At 35.6% G+C, this 20,808-nt stretch overlaps 3 protein-coding genes and 2 non-coding genes across 12 annotated transcripts; all 5 read right to left on the reverse strand.

Annotated features, from left to right (window-relative positions):
- Positions 1–271: 271 nt before the first annotated feature.
- On the reverse strand, positions 272–8,898 carry LOC130553606 (monocyte to macrophage differentiation factor 2). Its single transcript, XM_057332671.1, has 7 exons — positions 8,479–8,898; positions 6,264–6,345; positions 5,965–6,125; positions 5,782–5,856; positions 4,509–4,610; positions 4,347–4,416; positions 272–3,774 (listed from the first exon to the last, which is right to left on the reverse strand). Exons 1-7 carry the CDS (start codon positions 8,490–8,492, stop codon positions 3,571–3,573), a joined length of 708 nt encoding a protein of 235 aa, XP_057188654.1. The 5' UTR covers positions 8,493–8,898; the 3' UTR covers positions 272–3,570.
- Positions 8,899–10,091: 1,193 nt separating this feature from the next.
- LOC130553733 (small nucleolar RNA SNORD60) lies at positions 10,092–10,175 on the reverse strand. The gene has a single exon (XR_008962897.1). It is a non-coding gene; the product is annotated as a small nucleolar RNA SNORD60 (small nucleolar RNA).
- Positions 10,176–10,495: 320 nt separating this feature from the next.
- Positions 10,496–10,584, reverse strand: LOC130553734 (small nucleolar RNA SNORD60). The gene has a single exon (XR_008962898.1). It is a non-coding gene; the product is annotated as a small nucleolar RNA SNORD60 (small nucleolar RNA).
- Positions 10,585–11,280: 696 nt separating this feature from the next.
- LOC130553487 (interferon-induced protein 44-like) lies at positions 11,281–17,451 on the reverse strand. 8 transcript variants are annotated; one of them, XM_057332463.1, is made up of 12 exons: positions 17,324–17,416; positions 17,046–17,098; positions 16,567–16,604; positions 16,283–16,481; positions 15,639–15,772; positions 15,355–15,526; positions 14,378–15,135; positions 12,848–13,049; positions 12,621–12,767; positions 12,355–12,526; positions 11,927–12,027; positions 11,281–11,798 (listed from the first exon to the last, which is right to left on the reverse strand). In XM_057332463.1, exons 7-12 carry the CDS (start codon positions 14,449–14,451, stop codon positions 11,631–11,633), a joined length of 864 nt encoding a protein of 287 aa, XP_057188446.1. In that variant the 5' UTR covers positions 14,452–15,135; positions 15,355–15,526; positions 15,639–15,772; positions 16,283–16,481; positions 16,567–16,604; positions 17,046–17,098; positions 17,324–17,416; the 3' UTR covers positions 11,281–11,630. The 8 variants fall into 8 exon arrangements, with proteins under 8 accessions (XP_057188446.1, XP_057188443.1, XP_057188442.1 ...); XM_057332460.1 differs by having other exon boundaries at positions 16,283–16,604; positions 17,046–17,127; positions 17,324–17,451; XM_057332459.1 differs by having other exon boundaries at positions 17,046–17,444.
- Positions 17,452–18,367: 916 nt separating this feature from the next.
- Positions 18,368–20,719, reverse strand: LOC130553471 (single-pass membrane and coiled-coil domain-containing protein 3-like). Its single transcript, XM_057332442.1, has 2 exons — positions 20,443–20,719; positions 18,368–19,625 (listed from the first exon to the last, which is right to left on the reverse strand). The coding sequence occupies exon 2, from the start codon at positions 19,608–19,610 to the stop codon at positions 19,083–19,085; it is 528 nt and encodes a 175-aa protein (XP_057188425.1). The 5' UTR covers positions 19,611–19,625; positions 20,443–20,719; the 3' UTR covers positions 18,368–19,082.
- Positions 20,720–20,808: the final 89 nt, after the last annotated feature.

Genomic DNA, 20,808 nt, shown 5'->3' on the forward strand with positions numbered 1-20,808 from the left:
TGTAAAAAAATTGTCTTCTTTTGAATCAAAAACATGATCAATATTTTTTTATTTTGTTTACTGGTAATTAAGTGCAAAAAAAACCTCTTAGATTGTCGTATCATCAAAAACACATGATAAAAATTCATACATTTTACAATTAAAATGTATATTGTCCTGCAGCATATATCATGAGTATTCAATGTTAATATGCCAGAATTAAGATCAATATAATGAACTTTCAATCAAACAGTATTATTATTATTATATTGTTATATGTCACTTCACGTTTTATCATAAAGATTGGGATAAAGATTTGCAAGAGCGCAATAACTTTTTTATACTTCACATTTATTGATCAACCCACAGACATTAAAATGTATAGAATGCAGGACTCAAATAATGATTCAGCAGGGAGGACGTTTTTTTAAAAGCATTGATATGGAGAATATGTTATTGAAAACAGATACAAAACCTGGGGTAATACAAACATTGCAGCAAAATCACAATCACAAATGCCTTTATGTGAAAGGTACAAAGGACACATTTCTTTAAGCTGAGTGAATCAGTAGAACAGCTAAAAACATAAAACCTTGAACTGTTCTGTAACAACCAGACAAGAAAAGGCACAATAATATTTACAGTGAGGTCAGGGTTAACATTTCAAGTGGATTTAGTTTTATTAACAAATCCAGTTTTAAAAACTTTTACTGTACTCAGTACTTGTGGAGTCGAAGCCTTTCAATTCTAATGTACAGTATTATGAATTAGCTTTGGACAGTATTATCATATAATACTATGAAACCAAACATTGGTGCAAACATGAAGTATGTAAAGAATCAATTTGAAGAATCAAAACTAGTTTTAAATTACAGACCAAGTAGGATAGAAATAGTATTACTTTCTCCTAAAACATGGTTTTCTAAGAAATGCAATTCATTTTCTGATGGATGAAACACAGCCAATCACTGCTGCGGGTCACTCTTTTACATTCATTTGAAGGCCAATGTAAAGCTGACATAACTCCTTATTCAACTGTCAGTATATTCAATATATTGTATTGTGTAGTTTTACTCAATTCAAGGTAAATAGAAACAGCACTACATTAGGCTTAGTGGCAGTAAAAGCTGTATCATGGACTGCAAATGTAAACTTTCTGAAGCAACAGCTCCTTTATGTTGCCGTAACTCGATTTAAGACAGACCCAAGTAAACATAATTTTCATTACAGACCAGACCACATTATTATTTAAAGAGACAAAAAGCTGTATCACAAACAACAAACATATAAATAAATAAATAAAACAAGGAAGCCACAATACTCAATGCAATAATGCACCATCATATCAAAGATCATAAACATATTTGATAAATTATGTGAAAAAACACCGGTTTTATGCTTGGGTTCAAACAAAATGTACAAATTGAAATATTTAAAACAGAACTCTACATTATATGTTTTTTTTAACTTGAACGATATAACACCTAATAATGTAGGTTAAAAGCAGCCTGAAATCTAAACAGCAATAAAACACAAAAAGTTTTGGTCCAATGTGCCTTTTACCATAAGTTATTTTTTTATCTGACACCCTGTTCATTGTCTATCCCACTTACATGGATAACATTAACAATTGTAAGGGTATAATCAAATAAACAATGAAAAACATTTGTTCTATATTTAACCTGGCTATATATATCATGATTATGACTAATACACCCGTGTACCCATATGGACTATATACAGCTGTGTTTTAGAATTCGACCTTGGTATTTTAATCTTCATAAAGCCTTTAGAAAAAGTCACTAATGCATCTTAAAATACTGAAATGGTTAATCGGTCTAAAAGTCGTGACAGAAAACAAATGTAACCGTGTTTACAAATACATTTCCTGACAAATGAACCACTATTCTCACATTCTCTATACATAATACTTAAACGTTACTTTATTTCTGATGTAAAACAATAATAAATACACATTAAGAAAAAGCTGTTACATTACATCCAGTATTACGAGTTTTCCGTGGTTAAAGACCATACAAATTTAAATACTTTTTTAATCGTTATAGAAACTAATGTATAAACTGCAGATATTGAATTGTTGTTTGTATGTGTCTCCATAGAGAATCTGTGTTGCCCTGATTACAAATCTTGTTTCGATTTAGATCAAATATTTGTCATCTACAATTTTCAAGCGCACTTTAAAAGTTAAACGGTTATTAAAACGTGTATGGCCTGAGAGAGCAGGACAAACATGGAATGTATCAGAAATATGATTGCACCGGCCAGTGAGATAACCCTGAGACCTGAAGCTTTGGCTGACCAGTCCAATAAAACAGATGGTTAATAGACAGATTTTAGTGTTGACCAGTGGTAAACTCATGGCAAATCTGAGTTAACACTAAAACCCAATTTTATCACAGGATTACATAAATGGAGCAGAATAAAAGTGTTCATGTCTCACACTTCAAGGGATAGTTCACTAAAAATGAGTTGTCATCATTGATTGTACCTATTGTAATTCCAAACTTCTTTTGTGGATCATTTTTGTTCTAATCTTTTTTTAATAATTATTTTTTTGTGTTTTTGAAAAATAGCCAGTAAATGGTGATTTCTATCAGTTCTGTAAATCCATTTGTGTAAACTATCCCTTTAACCATAATATAAGCTGACATGAGGAGACATAAATACAGTCAGAACATCAGTATATTCTCTCACAAAACATTACATGATGAAGGCAAAAGCTGACAATTTCCAGTGGATCTGTTTTTTAAACCATACCACTCTAAAGCAATCCCATATAATTATAAATAACACAATAGCTCCAGTAGTTGTAAGATTAAAAAGACAATCGGCAATTAATACTGAATTAATTACAAAGGAGCCTTTTGAAAAGTTTACCAACACATAACCATCTTGTAATGGTATGGGTTGAAAACACTGAACCTTTCACGCTATTAAATCAGATAATGTCACTAGGCAAAAACTTCCCTGGACATTATCAGCACTTGTGGCATATCTTAAAGACATAACACATCTAAAATGAAACAAAGCGTTGTATAGTATATACTTTTAACACTATAACTCTACAATAGCTCGCCTGGTTACGTTCTAAAGTGTACAGTTATACAAAATGCATTCCTATTTCTGTTGTGGACGAAATAAGAATAATTCCCTATTGGCAGTGGCAGAAGGTATATAATATAAGTCACAGGTTTAAAAATACTACAGAAATCCCTTTTTAAACTGTAGTCAAGTAACTGCTGTCCAGGATGAGTGCTTTCACAAATATGTGGCAGTGATTTTACCTCTAAAAATCGTGTAAACTTTGAATTTTTCAGTAGACTCTTGCTGGATTTTCTGGATCCTTTATCACTCTGGATTGCAAATGGCGTCAGGTCCAAAATGACCCCTGCTGTCTGTAGTCTCACAAAGGCTAGTTGGCTAGTGGTGTGTGCTAGTTATAGACCTAATAATAAGTGACAAGAATTACATCAGTCAAAAAGTTATTTTCAAGAAATAATACTGTTTCTCCTGTTATACATTCAACTGGCAAATAAATGATTTTGTGGTGGGTGGGTGTGTGCATTTGTGTCACCGGGCCGTACTGGTTGGTTGATTGACAGGTGTGTACAGGTACTTCCAGATGGCATAGTAATGGACGCTCGCCCCCATTACGACAAAGAGGTGCCATATAGCGTGAGCAAAGGGAACTATTCCATCGCTTTTAAAGAACATGGTGCCCAGCAAATAAAACCCTCCACCAATCAGCAGCTCATATAGACCAGACCTGTCGGCCTACAATGGAAACAAACAGATGAATAAAAATTTGTTTCCGGCTGTTTGTCATGATCATTGTTGGGTAAGTTACTCTCAAAAAGTAATTAATTACTAGTTACTAATTACATATTCAATAGTGTAATTAGATTACTGTACAAATTACTTTCTCCAAAAAGTATTTAGTTACTTATTACTTTCTATATCCTATATCAACCTTGATTAGTTAAGTGATTCAAGGATAGGCATGAAAGGGCTCTTTTAATTCATTCAAATAAATAATATTAAACTACATAAAGTAGTATTATTAACTGACCAAAGTATTACAAATGTGAGGATACATTAAAGCGCAGATTTTAAAGTTAGACTTTGAATTTTGATGTCAATTCCACTATTACACACACATATTACACAAAGTATTTAGTTTAATTACATCAGAAGTAACTAATTAAATTACAGAAAAAATAAGAGTAATCCCTTACTTTACTTTTTCAAGGGAAAAGTAATTAAATTACAGTAACTAATTACTTAGTAACTAGTCACACCCAACACTGGTCATGGTATTGTCCATTTAAAAATGTTAATTTTCTTACCATAGAAAGAATGACAAGGGCAGGAAAAACTCCCATTGCCACATAACAGATCAGCTCTACAACTTTGAACCTGAAATACAGAAAACATGTGAAACAAAAGGTCGACAATAAACACGTTTCCATACAATGCACAATATTTTTCCAAAAAAAACCACACCTTACCTCTCATGAAAGAAAAATACATAAGCAGTTCCTCCAGAGGCCATCAGCCAGACAACCCAACGCATGTGGGCAGCCCACGGGCCGAGCTCCCGCAGTGTCAGCCTGTCATAAATACATTCGATTTATTACTTTAAAAATGAAAATGACCTTGAAAGTCTTGCACCGTGTACTAGCCAAACGTGATGCGATGAGATTCCTGCAATAAGCAATTTGATTGTCCATACTGAGCGCGAAAAAGGGGCGGGACGCGACAATCAATCACAAAACACAGCCAATCAGAACAGTTTTTCTCTGTCCATCACCCTCTCACACTGCAGCTGAAGAGTGCACATAGAGATGCCTCACCGGACACTATGCTATAATTTCAGAATCTAAACGTATGGAATCAAATATAGCCTGTCCTCACCCATGTTTGGCAATTAATATTCACGAGGTGCAGAACTTGCATCACGGCTGGTTCGGACAAAACCTTTTATACCTTTTATCGCGTGTCACATCGCGTTTGGTTAGGACACCAAGTTAGTTAACACAAATATAAGGTAAACCCGAAGGCCCAGTTTCACAGACACGGTTTATCTTAAACCAGGACTATGCCTTAGTTAGATTAAGATATTTGACGCTTTTATAAAAATACCTTATAAGAATACATTACTGGTGTGCATCTTAACACAAAACAATGGCACTGATATATTTTAAGAAATTTCTGGGCAAGTTATATTGAGTTAAGACAGGTCACACATTCATTTTAGTCTGGGACTAGCCTTAAGCCTTGTCTGTGAAACCGGGCCTAAATGTCACTTTGGATAAAAGCTAAAACTAAACTTATATTGACCTTTAAGTGAAGCACCTCATATGTTGCGTATGTTGTTAAGGGGATAGTTCCCTAAAAAAATATTCTATCATTTATTCATTCTCATGTTGATAAAAAGAAGATATTTTGAGAAAGGTTTCGGTTTTGTGTCCATACAAAGTAGTCAATGGGGACGTTATTTGTTATTTGGTTCTTCAAAATATCTCCTTTTGTGTTCTGCAGAGAAAAGAAAGTCATAAGAAGGTTTAAATAATAAAATATATATATATTTTTGGATGAATTATCACTTTAAAAGCTGCTGTTATATGAATTCTGAGTTTCATTTTAGTTACTTACTCAATTTACTATTTAAATTTAGGAACTAAATTGCAATTTAAAAGGCAGTTCCAAGTCATTTAAACGAGGCAACTCTATTTCTCAGATTGCTTCGTGTAGATTATTTACACTTTACAATGTGCTCACCAAGGTGTGTATGAAGCAGCGATGAAGAAGTAGATCACCATCCTGTCGCACATGTGGAAACAGTGTTCAACTGACCTAAAGATTAAAGTAAGACTTGTTAAAATCTCACTTCTTCATAACTGTACATAACTGTTACCCTGTTTTTTAAACTGCTGCAGGTATTGATAATCGAACTGTTTTTACCGAAGATTACTTTTCTTCCAGGAGACCGTATGGAACACGGTGGATATGATGAAAAGGCTTGACAGCCCCGCCCCATAGAGCCACGCTGAAATCTCCTCCCAGTGGTCGTCAGACAGGAAGTACAACAAGACTCCGCCCACAAGGCTGGGAATGATCCAGAGCTGAGGAAAGAATAGTCACAAATACAAGTTCATCAATGTGTGGAACTCATGAGTATCTGATGAGAAATCTTCTAACTTGTTTGTCAAAAACAAAAATATTGCATATATTTTATGCACACAATCATACACATAACTCACCGCATGTGTGGCACAGTTAGCAGCATGTTCATATTCTGTTGGTTGGTATCTCTTATTAGATGGTGCACGATTGTTCATAAATCTAAAATAAAAAAACGGAAATTTTAGAATGAAGTATAGAGACATTTACTTAACTTAAACTCTAAATGCATAATATAGTATGGTCTTTAGCAACTGGTGTTAAACAAAAGTGCAATCAATTTGTATCACATAAATAACTTTTAAATTGAAGTTTCTGCGCTTTTACTAGTAGTCTCGCTTTTCTCACTCCCTTAGTCAACAAATCCTCTGTTAACAATGCATGTGTATGAGCGTTTGGCAAGTTCAGGTCAAATGCTGTGGAAAATGGTTGAATTTGGTGAGGGATTGACTCAACTGAACCAGTATAACCTATTCTGTTCAATTTATGGTGACCGAAGAGTTTGATTTGGTTTAACAAATGTATTAAATAGAGTCACACATCATAAAATAGATAAATAATAAGATATTCAATAGGAAAACATATGGCGATTAGGCCAGGTTTGGAATATTGCAGAATGTTATTATGACTTGTATACTTAACACTATTTCCATTGAAAGCATTGAGCAGAGTATTCCGAACTTAAAATATAGTTATCAATTATACGTTATTATTATATTACTAGTTATGATTATTATTTACATTTAAATGTAATCACTGATACCTTTTTACTGTAGTTGGCTGGCAGTGACTGGTATCCGCAGACAACCATCAGTCAGTGTCTTTAATCTTTTACACACAACCCAGAACAGTGCTGATGTCACTGTTGTCATGGAAACATATAAGACTGCAATGAGGCTGTGTTTTCACTCTTCCCACCCCATGTACCACAAAAGTGGTACAAAAGAGTATAAAAACGTATAACGTTTAAACAGTTGCAGTAATGGGTTTGAGGTCAAACAGATGAACTTCTCAAAGAACAAACCACCTTCTCAGAAATTCGGGGAAAACGTTATGTGACACAAATTTTGACTACAATACATTCATTTTAACACTTTATTACTGTTTTAAGAAAACTAAAGGCTAATTTGCTAAGTTCTTTTATGTTTGGGTTCTGAGAGCCCAAGCATTGTAACATTTATGGTGGCCTAGTTGACTGTTACCAAATTGAAACTGTTTACAAGCACTTTTCATAAGAAAAAGTCATTTTGTAGGTGATGGCGTGATAAAGACAGAGACAACAAACATTTCTTAGTTTCCACATTTACAATTAGGCCATATTAAATGTGCTTCTTAAAGAATTGTAGGCATAACCTGCATTTGTCCTACTTTCCATTGCTAGTAACCCAAATAGCATGGCCTAAATTTAATCTATTACATTATACTGATAACAGACACAACCAACACTCAAACTCAAATCCAATGGTGTTGCTTTAATATTTTGTTTAAAATGCCATGCCATTGTGAAACTAAAATAATGCAGATGTTTTAAACAAACAATGGTTAAACGTAACGGCCCTGTAGAAGAACAATACACAACAGAAACCATCACAGATATTATGGATTTAAACTATAATCTGTGGATTTCCACAGGTAATGTATTGAGAAATACTGGTGGGATGCTTAATGTGTATAAAAGTAATTTTGTAATGATCTTTATGGTAAACAGCTGATGGTTTAAACTTATTTTTGCAATGGAAGTAGAGTTTCTAGTCTTTTTATCAGTGGAGCTGGAGTTTATTAAATACCAACGTGAGCGCGCAGCATCACTCAAACTGCGTTTCCCATCCATTCTTATGAATCCATGTGATACGGAACTGATCCAGATGTTAACTGCTCGTAAACGCTACTGAAATATTGTAATAATGTCCTAAATAAAACTCACAATCCAATCCCTGCATTGCCGATCAGTCATCGACAACAACACCAAAAACAACACCACTCCCTGGCACATCAGTCTATCGCACATCGCGTTTCTGGAAAACGACTGCTCACACGCCATAGCAATCTTACGTGCGTTTAACGTGTTTTGAATTAAAATATCAAACCCCCAGTTTGATAAAAACCCTCAACCACCAAAGTACACAAGATAACGTTTCGCGTTTCTTTGTGATGCGTGGGCGGCACGACACAGAAGCCGAATCAAGACGGAGAAAACACGAGTCTTGACATATGGCATAATTACTACATGCAAAACGATCGGTTTATTTCGTTACGTTAGCTGTTATTTACCATCTACGTTTACTCGTACCTTACCTTACAAGTTTCATTTAAAAGCGTGAAGCCCAACAGTTGCGCGCGTGTAGAAAAAATTGTAGCGATTCAATCCAAAGCGTACACAGAGGTCGTCTTTCCCCGATGCAGGTATCGATTAAAACACTCATTTGGGTGCAAAAACACGGGGCGATTCGTTCATTACGAGCAACAATCCGGAAGTGGAAGCGTATAACGGTATCAGAAGAGCCGGTCTTCCTGCAGCACGTAACATCTGTGGAATGGTGCGTAAACACCGAGGCATCAGTCAATTTAAGATGACCACACTCATATTACGATCACCACACGATGTTTTGGCTATGTTAGCAAATGGACAATTTAAACCTGAACTAGTTAAATTTATCGCATTATTCACAAACGTCTCGGCTGTGCACGATCAGTCCCGCTTTGTTGCACTTTCTAGCTGACCTCTGACCTTCATTGTCTCTAGTTAGTCCTGCCCCAAACAGAAGCATTGAAATGGTTTTACAATGCAGTTGTTACCAAATTGAAATGGTTAACAAGCACTTAATGTGGGGATAGTGTGATAAACTGCATCAATAAATATTGTGTTTTGCAGTTAGGTAAAATTGCATCCTTTTTAATTGTACGCATTATCTACATTTGTCCCCATTTCCATTCCTAGTAACCCAAATGGCCTAAATTTAATCTAGTACAGTATACTGAGAATTGACAAGTTAACACTACATTGCCTATGCTCGCATTAAAACAAACAGCATATTGTATTTATTAAAGAGTGTAATACAGGCAGTTTCTCGTATTAATCTTGAGGACCTATACAGTAGTATCGCATATGTTCGAAGAGTATTTGATCAAATGTATTCAGCTGTACGATTAAAGACCTCCTTTATGGTTCTAAATGGCAAACCAAGCAGGAGGGATTTGAACAAGATAAACCACTTTTCGATTTTGGGTAAACTACTTTGATACATTAACACATTAAGACACATCCAATTGTGTAAGATTGTTTTTTTATTGAATCAATACAATGTTAATACTTTGTGCAGAAGAAAAGTTAATTCACTAATGTATTGTTGACTGTACAACAGCATCAATGTAGGAAGTTACTGAAGGAGCTTGTGAATTCCAACTTGTAGCCACCCGGTGAGATGCCTGGAGGAAGAGTCTTCGCACATCTGCAAACAACATTAGAAATGAGGATCCAAACAGGGAACAAAACAAAAACACCAACAGGCCATTCAATTTAGCTCAGGGAGAGAGTTTTACAATCAGACCCAGTAACCATGGATCAGATTCATAAACAGTTTCTCATCACTGCTGACAAATGAACATGGACAACAAACGTAACAATCAATGTGGTTTCGGGAAAGGAAAAAGTCTGTATACTCGTAACAAGGTGTGGCACTTGGACTCAAAAACACAATTGCAATCTGAAAGCATTTACAGTATCAAAGTAGAAAATATAGTTTCCTCTTTAGTTTGAAGAAACCAAACTCACCTCTTACACACCCACATTACTGTAGCAGCTGAGAACTTGCCAAAGTTCCCACATTTAGTGAAATCTGTTGAAAGAGCAAAATCAATAGTTATCTACAGCTTGAAAACGTTTATTATAGTTAAAGTAATGTAAAAAGGAGCCTCAGACAAGCAAGTAGAATCAACCGCTGACATTCAGCGTTCATACGAGGTGTCAGAAAATAGGAAAATCATCACTGGCTCAAGAACGAATCCAAAAACACGGTGGCCACATCACTTGAACGGTCACATAAATTCTAGCACTTACCAGCATTTCACTTGATCGATGCCCAAGGCACAGACGTTTTCAACCACACGCATGCGTGCTGGCTCCAGTCACAAAAATCCATGCGCTTGCGCGCGCACACCATATTGTACACTAAAAGACAGAACGCAAAGCCATATTTTAACAAACGTATTGGAACCTTGCAAGTTACTTTAGAGACTTCACTGCAACCCAAGAGGTAATGTTAAACACGATCGATCAAAACCACTCGCTCAAGTAAACTTACGTATATAAAAGGAGCCTCAGATTATATAACAAAGTAGAAACATCCGCTAGCATACAGCGTTCATACGAGGTGTCAGAAAAAAAGGAAATCATCATCGGCTCAATATTTTCATAACCTATCAAAAATATGCATCGTCACATCTGCTACGCAATTATGTAATCAATGAAACCCAAATTTATGCACTTACCGCTCGAACACCAAGCGAAACAAATAAAACCACACGTGCGCGCTGCCTCAAATCATCCAAGCCCACGTGTTTCTGCGCGAGCACCGTGGCATAGACTGAAGAATAAAAGCACAACAAACAACGTTTATTTCCACAGACGTAACTTCTAGACCAAGTCGTACATACTTTAGCAGGTAAACGGAATATTAAAATGCACTTTCTACGTGATCGATCCAAAACTGCATGCTGTGCATCTTGCGTTTACAATCTTACAACAAAAGCGTCTTACAACAAGAACATTAGAAAAACACTTACATGTTTACACTCGGATAACTTCTTGATGAAGCAGACATTTTAAATAGCACGCCCTCCACAAACCAACGACTTCTGTTGCAGAAAAAGAACGTCGAGCCGCATGTCCTGTTATTTATAAGCGCTCTTCTTCGTGACGTACAGCAGCGTTTAAAAAGATACGTCGAAACTCAAGTACGCCCTCTGCTGGTTGATTTGGGTCGTTCGAATTATGTTTTTTTTAACGATGGTTAAAGTTATTTGAATAATGGCCAGTGCTGTTTAAAATAATAGTAATAGTGCATCATTATTTCACAACATTGATAACTAATAAGCAAACAATTTTAAATTTCGTTCTTTATTCATGGTTTGCTTAAAATTAGTATAAAAGGAGGAAATTCTTAAAAAAATGATAAATGCAAAATTACTAGCTATAAATTTGATAAATGAGTATTAAGCATTTGAAGGAAAATCTGATTGTATTACAAAACACAAGCTCTGTGATGAAGCAATGATTCAGAAAAAGCAAAATGAGAAAAAAATCTATCTGAATTGTGTGCAAATGTTCAAACACGACCTTATGAAATGTTTCCTCATAAAAACACAGAATCTTCAAAAATAAGGAAAAACTTCACATTCTAGACTTTTTAGAACTCTTATTCCCACTTGAATTCATTATACATAACATTTTAAATTGCACCATCCCGCAGTAGATCATCAGCATTATGTACAATCTGATCCAGTGCTTTTAGAATCAGAACATCAATTGTGTCATTTGTGTCAATCTCTTCATGGTAGTTCTTCACTGGAAAGATGCTGGTCATTGGCACACCCACTTTGTCGCTGCACATCTGCATCTGCACAGGAGAGAACAAAAAAATAACAGAAAATAAAACAGAAAATGCAGTTATTCAACAGGGTTAGATCATCACTGGCACAAAACACATGCATAATAACAGCAGGCAAAACACAAAAACACATCTACCTTCGCATAGATCTTTGCGCTAGAATATACTTTTTTGAGATCTTTCTTCACCAGTGGACATGTTTCATCCACCTTGGTCATGACAATCATCTGAGGAATCCCTACAACAAATGCACAATGTAAAATGTCTGAGACTTTTTTCTATGTTTTATCATTGTGTTGTGTATGTCACATTTGGTTTTCAAATTCAATTTGCAAAGCCTATTTGCAAAAACTACTTAAACATGTGAAATAAACAGTACAGTATACAGTATTTACAGTATTTTATAAAAGGGCCCAAATTATATCAGATTATTATTGGGGGTGAGATCACAATATTTTTAGCAAAAGTATCAGTGGCAATCTTTTCTTAACTAGGAAACTTTAGGAAAATTTTGGTGGTTCCTGTAATAAAAACAATGGTCATAAATTCATGTGTACAGCTTTACCCTTTTCTCTGAGTTTCAGACGGATCGCTCTCAGCTTCTCGATGAGTTTGTCATCTGTGAAGTCGACTGTATTTGCATCTATGATGTAAACGAGGCAAAGGGCTTTTTCAGCGAGTGTAGGACTGATGTTAAAATGTTCCTTCTCAACGCTCAGTGGGTCTTTTGGGTCAAACTTTGGAAATAAAGACAAAGTGTCACATATAGTGAGCACACATAAATTATTAAAATGAGAAGTCCCCCCCAAGAAATCAATAAACTATCATTACTTTATACTTATCCTTTATGTGGCCCAAAACCACATTGACAATGTCTTCGGTGGAAGACCCTTTGAAATTTTCTGGCTCCAAGCCCATTATGTCACGAAAGACAAAAGGCAAAATGGCACCCCCACTTCTGATACAATAAGTATTGTACTATAACAGACCAACAGAATGGAATGAAATTGAAGAATGGAATAAATATCTGTAAACAGCTCAACTAAAGTCCAACCTACTATTTCAGTGAAACTGTGATCAGTAGCAGATGAATTGACCTGAGCTCTGTTTGTGATCCGTCCTTCAAAGACATTAGTGACAGAGTTGATAAAGCTGGATTTGCCTGCTCCAATTTGTCCAGCAACCAGAATCCCAATATGATTTATATCTGGATTACTCAAAGTGAACTCCTTCAGACGCTTTAACAGCACTGCTTTTTGTCTGAAAAAGGATCAAGTAGAATGATGCCATATGATTCAAATACGAAATCACATGTTTACCAGCCACTGGAAATTGAGCATATAGGGTCACAAAGTTTGAAGCTTCAGAAACAAACACGTGCCTAACATTTGGCTTTGAACTTGAATTCTACTCCTTTGTTTTCTGTTTTCAGAATCACTTGGAATGCCTTCATGATTTTGTATCTAATACCAGCAGTGCTGTTAACCAACACATAGCACTGGCCACAAGCGTAATTCAATTGATGATTCCTTTTGATCTAGGCACAGGGGAGGACAATCCTGTTCCTGAAGGGGCGCAGCTCTGCAGATCTAGGGTGTCTGTCTCTGCACATCTCAGTCAGGTAATGTGGCAAATATCTTTACAAGATCAGAAAAAGAGGAAGACACCGTCTCAATCTCTGACCTTTAGTTTGTTTAAAAGCTTGATAATGTAAACCAGCCTTTAGTTTCACCCTTAAAAACCACTTCACATGAGTCAACAGAACATTGAAGTATTACACTAACCTAAAAATATAAATTGTCACGGTATACGTGGAAGAACCCAAGTGCAGGCAACGGCAGGTAAGGGGTTAACAGGGGTATTTTATTTTAAATATAAACACAAAACAAAAACTCCCTCGATGGGGAAAAACACTGACAAAGACAATGGGAATAAATGATAACAGGAAAACACAGGAACCAAGGACTACTAGACTATAAAACACTTGACTTAAACTAACATAAACAACACCAACAATGACTCACGGTGGGAACAAGGAACATCGATTTGGACAGGTTTGGAACATGACATCACAGGTACAAGGAACGTACGTAATCCACGAGCAACAAGACAATGAAACATGAGGACTATTTAAAGCAGTGGTCACCAACCCTGCTGCTGGAGATCGACTGTCCTGCAGACTGCAGCTCCAACCCTGCTTCAGCACACCTGTCTGTAATTATCAAGTAACCCTGAACACCTTGATTAGATAATTCAGGTGTGTTTGATTGGGGTTAGAGCTGAAATCTTCAGGACAGTCGATCTCCAGGAGCAGGGTTGGTGACCACTGATTTATAGGGTAGACAAACGAAGGATAACGAGCGAGGGCAGGTGTGAAACATAAGACACGGCAGGGAGGCAATACATGAAACGAGAGGGGCGGGGCCAATGACAAGACACTGGAGAGAACGCATATTAATGTCAAAAGGACAATAATATGTTTCTCTCCACAAATAACCAAAGACTTTGTCATGGCTCTGCTACAGGACCAAGAAAAATATGACTAAATGAAGCAGAGCCATGACAATAAATACTCAACAATACCTTACCCAAAATCAAAGTCTCTCCAAGGAGTTCCAAATTCTAGGACAGCAATAACAATAATAATGAGAATCATCATCATATTACTAATAATATATAAAGTTCCTCTCACCTTCTGGTGGTTTTTGATATGTCGACTTGCTTTGTCCCATTCTTTTTGTTGTTGTTGTTTTTTCAAGATAATTTTGACTTTACTTGCCACTCGCTCTTAAAACAACCCAAAAGAAACAGCTTTTCCCCTAAACCTGGTATATTTTCACTTTCAGTTATGCAGGCAATGTTTTTTTCATACATGTATACAGGAAATGGAGACCACACGCACGCTATTTGTATTATTTGTAACATATAAATAATATCATAAACTCTGATTTCACTTAATAGGATTTAGTGCTACATTATAACATTATAAACCAATGCTTATTTAAAGGCTTCATTGCATGGAACATAAAAATGCTTAAGGTAATGATGGACAATCTTGGGTTAAATTAGGTCTACACATCATAGTGTCAATGCTAGTTATAAAAGTGAGTAAATTAAATAGATATGATATATAGACCAATATGTAACACTGAAGGATATCAATTTCACATTGCAAACTGTAAAAATGAAATCTAGTTGTACACGTGCATTCACAGTAACATAAAAATATTGCAGTGAAAAGTCTTGTAACCATAAGCTCAGAGAGCTAGAGAAGCTGAGGTTAGATGCTGCCGGAAGTGCCTTGAAACCTCACGACTTACAAAAACGTTTAGCTTCAGCCAGGAAGCTGAAAAGAACAATAAATACAAATGCTTATTGTTGTGTGAAAAGTTATGTTACATGTTATATTTACCCCTAAATACAGAAATTTCCAAATTCGGATCCATAGACATGATAGCATCGAGCATTAATGCAAATCTCCCATTCTACCACAACGTCATTTGGAAATGTTTTTATTCATCTGGATGTTATTTGAATATATTATTTTAATTATTTTAATACTGACCCAGTTCACTTGCCTTTGTCCTAACATTTTGCATCTTTCTAATGACATCTGTATTCATGAATGGTACTTTATCAGCTGCCATGACATAAACCAGGCAGTATGACTGTTCCTGAAGGGTTGGATCACTTTGGTAGCCCTCACCATCAACAGAAACAGCAGATGCTGGATTGAACTGCGAGATAAAAGACAAAAATACAGAGATATATGTCATATGTCTGGTATCAGCGGACTGTTTGAATTGCCCTGATAAAATACTGTGTTTCTTTCTCACTTTGTGTCCTTACTTCATGAATCCCTGTAGGGCTTTGACTATGTCCTCTGGATGTGCACCCTTTGATTCCTGAGACTCTAAGCCCATGACGTCATTGAAGACAAACGGCAGAATAGATTCTCCACTCCTAATGTAATAGGTTCTGTACTGTAAGATAATAACATCATTGTGAAATAAAAAATGTCTCAAATACATTTGATATGGACACAAATAGCCGATGATCAAGGCCGATATAGGCTGTCAATCAAAAGAGGACAGGAAAATTAATTTATGCTCTGTGTATCTAAAAGGTTTAGAAAACATCACCAATTTGATGTTCAGTTTTACATGAATTAATAACATTCAGAAGGTTAAGAAATATTAATTTAACCTTTAGAATCACTCTGAATAATTGGCTATCGGCAGAGAACTTTAGTCTAAATATAGACTTCTCATTTTAGCTTCACAATTACACCTCCACAATAAAAAATCCAGATGAAAACAACATGCATAATATTTTGAAGGTTATTTCACAATACCCCAATAAACACCGTGCCAACACTTCAAATATTCCAAAGTTGGAGTGCTGGGAAACATGTCATGATGGAATACAGTTTTTGGTAATAAGGAGTGTGATGAATATGTAAATGTTCCAAAGTGCCCATATAGAATACTTACTGTTTTTGTGAAAGAATCAGAAGATGTGGAATTAGCAAGAGCCTCTGTTGTGATTCTCTTCTGGAAAGCACTGTTGATTGAGTTGATGAAGCTTGATTTTCCTGCTCCAACATCTCCAATTAACAAGATCCTGACATATTCCACATTTGGATGATTCAGCCGAAAGTCCCTCAGGTTTTTCTCCAGATAATCTTTCTCCCTGTTGAGACAGGGTCATATTTTACAAAGACAATTTTGTTGGTAAGCCAAACTTCCAGTAGTAAGGCAATTATAAATGTTGTTACTTATCCCCAGGGTGTGCTTCTCCAAGGTGTGTCAAATTCTGTGAAATGGGAAAAACATGCACATGGTGAGTACACATTCACCCAGATTTTCGAGCAATGTGAATTTTGCATGCAAACTTAAAAAAAACTAAGCATCTAAGAAGACTCATGCTTCATGCTTACATTGTTAGTATAGCAATCAATGAACTGTGGATACACCATATTCTGTCTAAACAAACATATAACCTGACATATCAGGTCTCTTTAGATTACCGTGCAAACAGTCAGTTCCAAATATGAAACTGTTAATAATTTAGCATAATTGATATATTTTTTAATAATTTACAATTGAATATTAATAGTTAAATTTTTGTCCCTACATAAAAGTGATTTTATTTCATTAGCTATGGAAGTGTACACATATGGGTTTAATGATTACAAACACAAATGACTTCCACAATTTATACTATATATTCTTTAACAAAACATGACAAACTTACCAGGTGAGAGTTTTGCATCTTTTGATTTTAACGCTCCCATTTGTAATTTCAACCTTAAAGAATAACTTAAAGAAGCTTGACACTGAACAGAGAAAGCAAACATCTCTTTCTTTACAAATTCACAAGTGTTCTTAATGAAACACAAATGCAAGCCGAATAAGTTAAAGAAAACTAAGAGTCAAGAGCCCAACTTAAGCAAACACTGATCACAATAATGGTGGTTTATTAACTACAAAAAATAAGAAATTATTGTATCTTGCATTTTTATAATTGCTCACCTAAATATATCCTCAAGATCGTCTGAGCTGCAGCTGTTATGCTGTTGATGTTGATTCCTTCAGCTGAAGTGGATACTGGACCGTAAACACATGCTACAAAACTAATCTTATAATCCACCGTGATACTTTCACTTTCTATATGCTGCACCATGCTGTGCAAATGTTATGTCCCAGTTTACGTTTCCTTTCTTTAATGTAAAATTTAAGGCAAGGCAAGTTTATTTATATAGCACATTTTATACACAAGGTAATGCAAAGTGCAATGTTTCACAAAGGAAAAATAGGAAGCATGATGCATAAGACATTTTTAAGAAAGTACATTTTGCTATTTAAAATCACAAAGACACACAAAAGAACATGATTTAAAATAACAATTAAATGGAATTAAAAGTTGATTATAAAAAGTGTATAATGTAAAAATAATAAAATTGAAAGAAAAAAGAAATAAAAATGCAGTTGGTGTGAAGCAACAGAGTTCAGGCTAAATGCACAGCTAACCAAATCTAGGCTATATTAAATTACATTGAATCTTTAATATAAAATTTAGGCTACCTATACAACTATTTGCTGTTAAACTGTTTATCTGGTTTTGTGCAACAACTTATTTCCTGCATGTCTGCACAAGCCCTGAAGAGATCAGTCTTTACGAGATTACAGGACATACAAATGGAAAGCGATTTGAGTCTTTGTGCTAAAAAACAACTGCTATTGCGTTTTTGTTCCATTTTTTCCAAATGCTTCTATCTCGTGTTCTTGTTATTTTAGTACAGACACATGTCCTATTTTATAGTGACCGTGAAAGTCTAAATGGACGTTCTTTTGTTTGGAAGGATTATTATGATTGATTTAACCGTGGGCCATTCCTCTTTCAAAATTGAAGTGGTCCTATAATCTTTCATCGAAAAAAACATTAACCTCCCATCCTCCTGTAAATGACATCTCTTCTTTGTATGGTGTATGTCTTGGCCCGAGCAAGGGACTATTTTGACTGTTCAATCCAGTTTCTAACAATCCCATCATTTCCCGAAGGAGGAAATCAAGCCCCGCCCTACATAATTCTCAGTCTAGAAGCTTCTGTTTCATAACAACTTCAAGATCATATGACATGCACAACACTCTAAAAAAGCAGACTCCACACACATTTTCCACACACTTTATTTGCACAATATGGTTTTAATAACTTTTCTGAATTTAAAGACGTTAAAGCACAATAAGAGTGGAGTTTCACTGCTCTGTTATTTGTAACATCTTTCTTTTCCTCTATCCGTATAATTGTGCACATAGGCTTGCACTTTACTCAGAACATCACTGTAGGAGTCACAGGGCGGCTTCAGAATAGAAAAAAAATCTTGCACTAACTGAATAGCTTCAACAAGGGTAATTTTTCTTGTTTAGAAACTTAGCTCTTTAGATATCCCAAGACAAATGATGAAACAGACAGAGATTTTAAGATCTTTGAATGGATCTGGTTTTTCAGATCACTTCTCGCCAGTTGAAAAGTGACTAAAAGACCTAAGACATTGCCCAAGATACCCATGGTGTTCTCATGCAAGTGCACGTTATATTTCAGTTTTTAAGATGAATGTTGTAATCATCGCAGGCTACTGATCATTTAAATTCCAGCAAACATTTAAGACAAAAAATATAATTCATGCACAGATTAGCTAGGAATATGTAAGATTAAATAAGTCCACACTACTCAGTATATAAACAGATCACAAATTCTACAACACAATGAGGAAATTACTTCTTGATAAACTCAGAGTAGAATCCTTTGAATCACTGCCTTGACTTCAAATATGCTATCCTGATAGTGTTCCGATGCTGGTTTGAATTCTGCCAAAGCTCTGTCATACTCTCTCAGGGCATGTTCAAGCTGATCGCGCTCAATGCTCCCCACAATAGCTCCAACAATCATACCAATCCCAGGAACTATCTGCCCAATCACAGCATTTGCAAATGACACTGATTTAAGTAGATCCATTTTCTTCAGTTTCTCATACAGGGTTGGTTCCAGCTTGTCTTTCAGCTCCTGGTCAAGCTTCTCCACAGCAGCCTGGATCTCGCGTACGCGCTCAATTAATATATCACAGTTATGGTTAACATCAGCATTCTCATCCAGGGTGATATTACTGAAGGAATATCCTAAGTACCCATTTAAAACAGAGATGAGATTGTTGGTGGCTCGGAAGTTGTTTTCCATCAGGTTTTTGAGATCTTGACACTTGTGAGTAACTCGCTCTCGCCTTTCTGGATTTCCAGGGTAGAAAATATCACTCCAACTCATTTTTATATGCACAGTCTTAAAAATTAAAAGATAAAAATGATTTAATTACACATGCAACAACAAGTCTCAGTATTTATGATGTTGAGTAGCTTTCGAGCAGTTATTGGCGCTCTCTTGTGCTGATTTAAGGAATCATCACCCACCACTGTTGATTATGCTTATTAGTTACGGTTATATTTAATAACTAAAACGATATACGTTTGTTTATTTATTTATTTAAGTGCATGTTTATGTCAGTAAGGTTATTTTCTTCGTGTATAATTTGTTACACATTTGTACTCAATCAAGGCTTCAGTAAAGATGATCCTTTACACTGCTTGGTGCTTCTCTTCAACTAAGACTCGTCTCATACAAGGTGTTTCAAACCCATGTAAATTAGAACATACTTTGAATCGATCCATTTCAGTCAGGTTCAAGCATTTCAGTCAGCAGAAAAGCCTTTAGGTTTATTCAAAACACTGCTTTGTCTTAACTGGACTGATGCATTGTAGAGTGTAATTTCTTGAATGGCATCTTTGATCCGATCTTACTATTACTGTATTAATTATATGCATTTTTAATAGAAAATCACCTCATTCAAACCCAACCGCACGGTCAAAATATCCATTGGAGCAGAGCATTAATAACTGATTTAAAGGGACAGGTCACCCAAAATTGAAAATTCTGTCATTGTTTACTCGCCCTCAGGTTTTTCCAATCTGTTGGAACATTCTGAGGGCGAGTAAATGATGACAGAATTTTCACTTTTGGGTGAACTGTCCCTTTAAGACCCATACAGATGGCAAAGTGATACATTTTAAAATAATAAAAAATACTTTTAGAAATTGCTCACCTTGGTTTATTGAGCTGTAATTGGTCTTGCTGGTTTCTCTGATTTCTCCTGTTTGAGTGATACAGATCTCAGCATCCAGCACAGTGATGATGTTGATTCCCTTAGCTGAGATTCTTACAACTGCTGCACAGCTTTTATATCCTATTATAATACTTTCACTTTCATTGTGATGCACCATTTATGCTGCAGAATGACGGAGCAGAATCACCGAAGAATCAATGAACAAGCACAGAAAAAACACCTACAAGACACAGTCACACAGCCTTATGAACAACAGCAAATAACAAATGAACACGAGAAATCTGTCATGATCAACACAAACACCATTACTATCTTCACTCATTACAAATCACAGAGACTTTGTTT

Source organism: Triplophysa rosa, linkage group LG4, assembly GCF_024868665.1.
Source record: "Triplophysa rosa linkage group LG4, Trosa_1v2, whole genome shotgun sequence".
In the NCBI taxonomy this organism is placed as follows: domain Eukaryota; kingdom Metazoa; phylum Chordata; class Actinopteri; order Cypriniformes; family Nemacheilidae; genus Triplophysa; species Triplophysa rosa.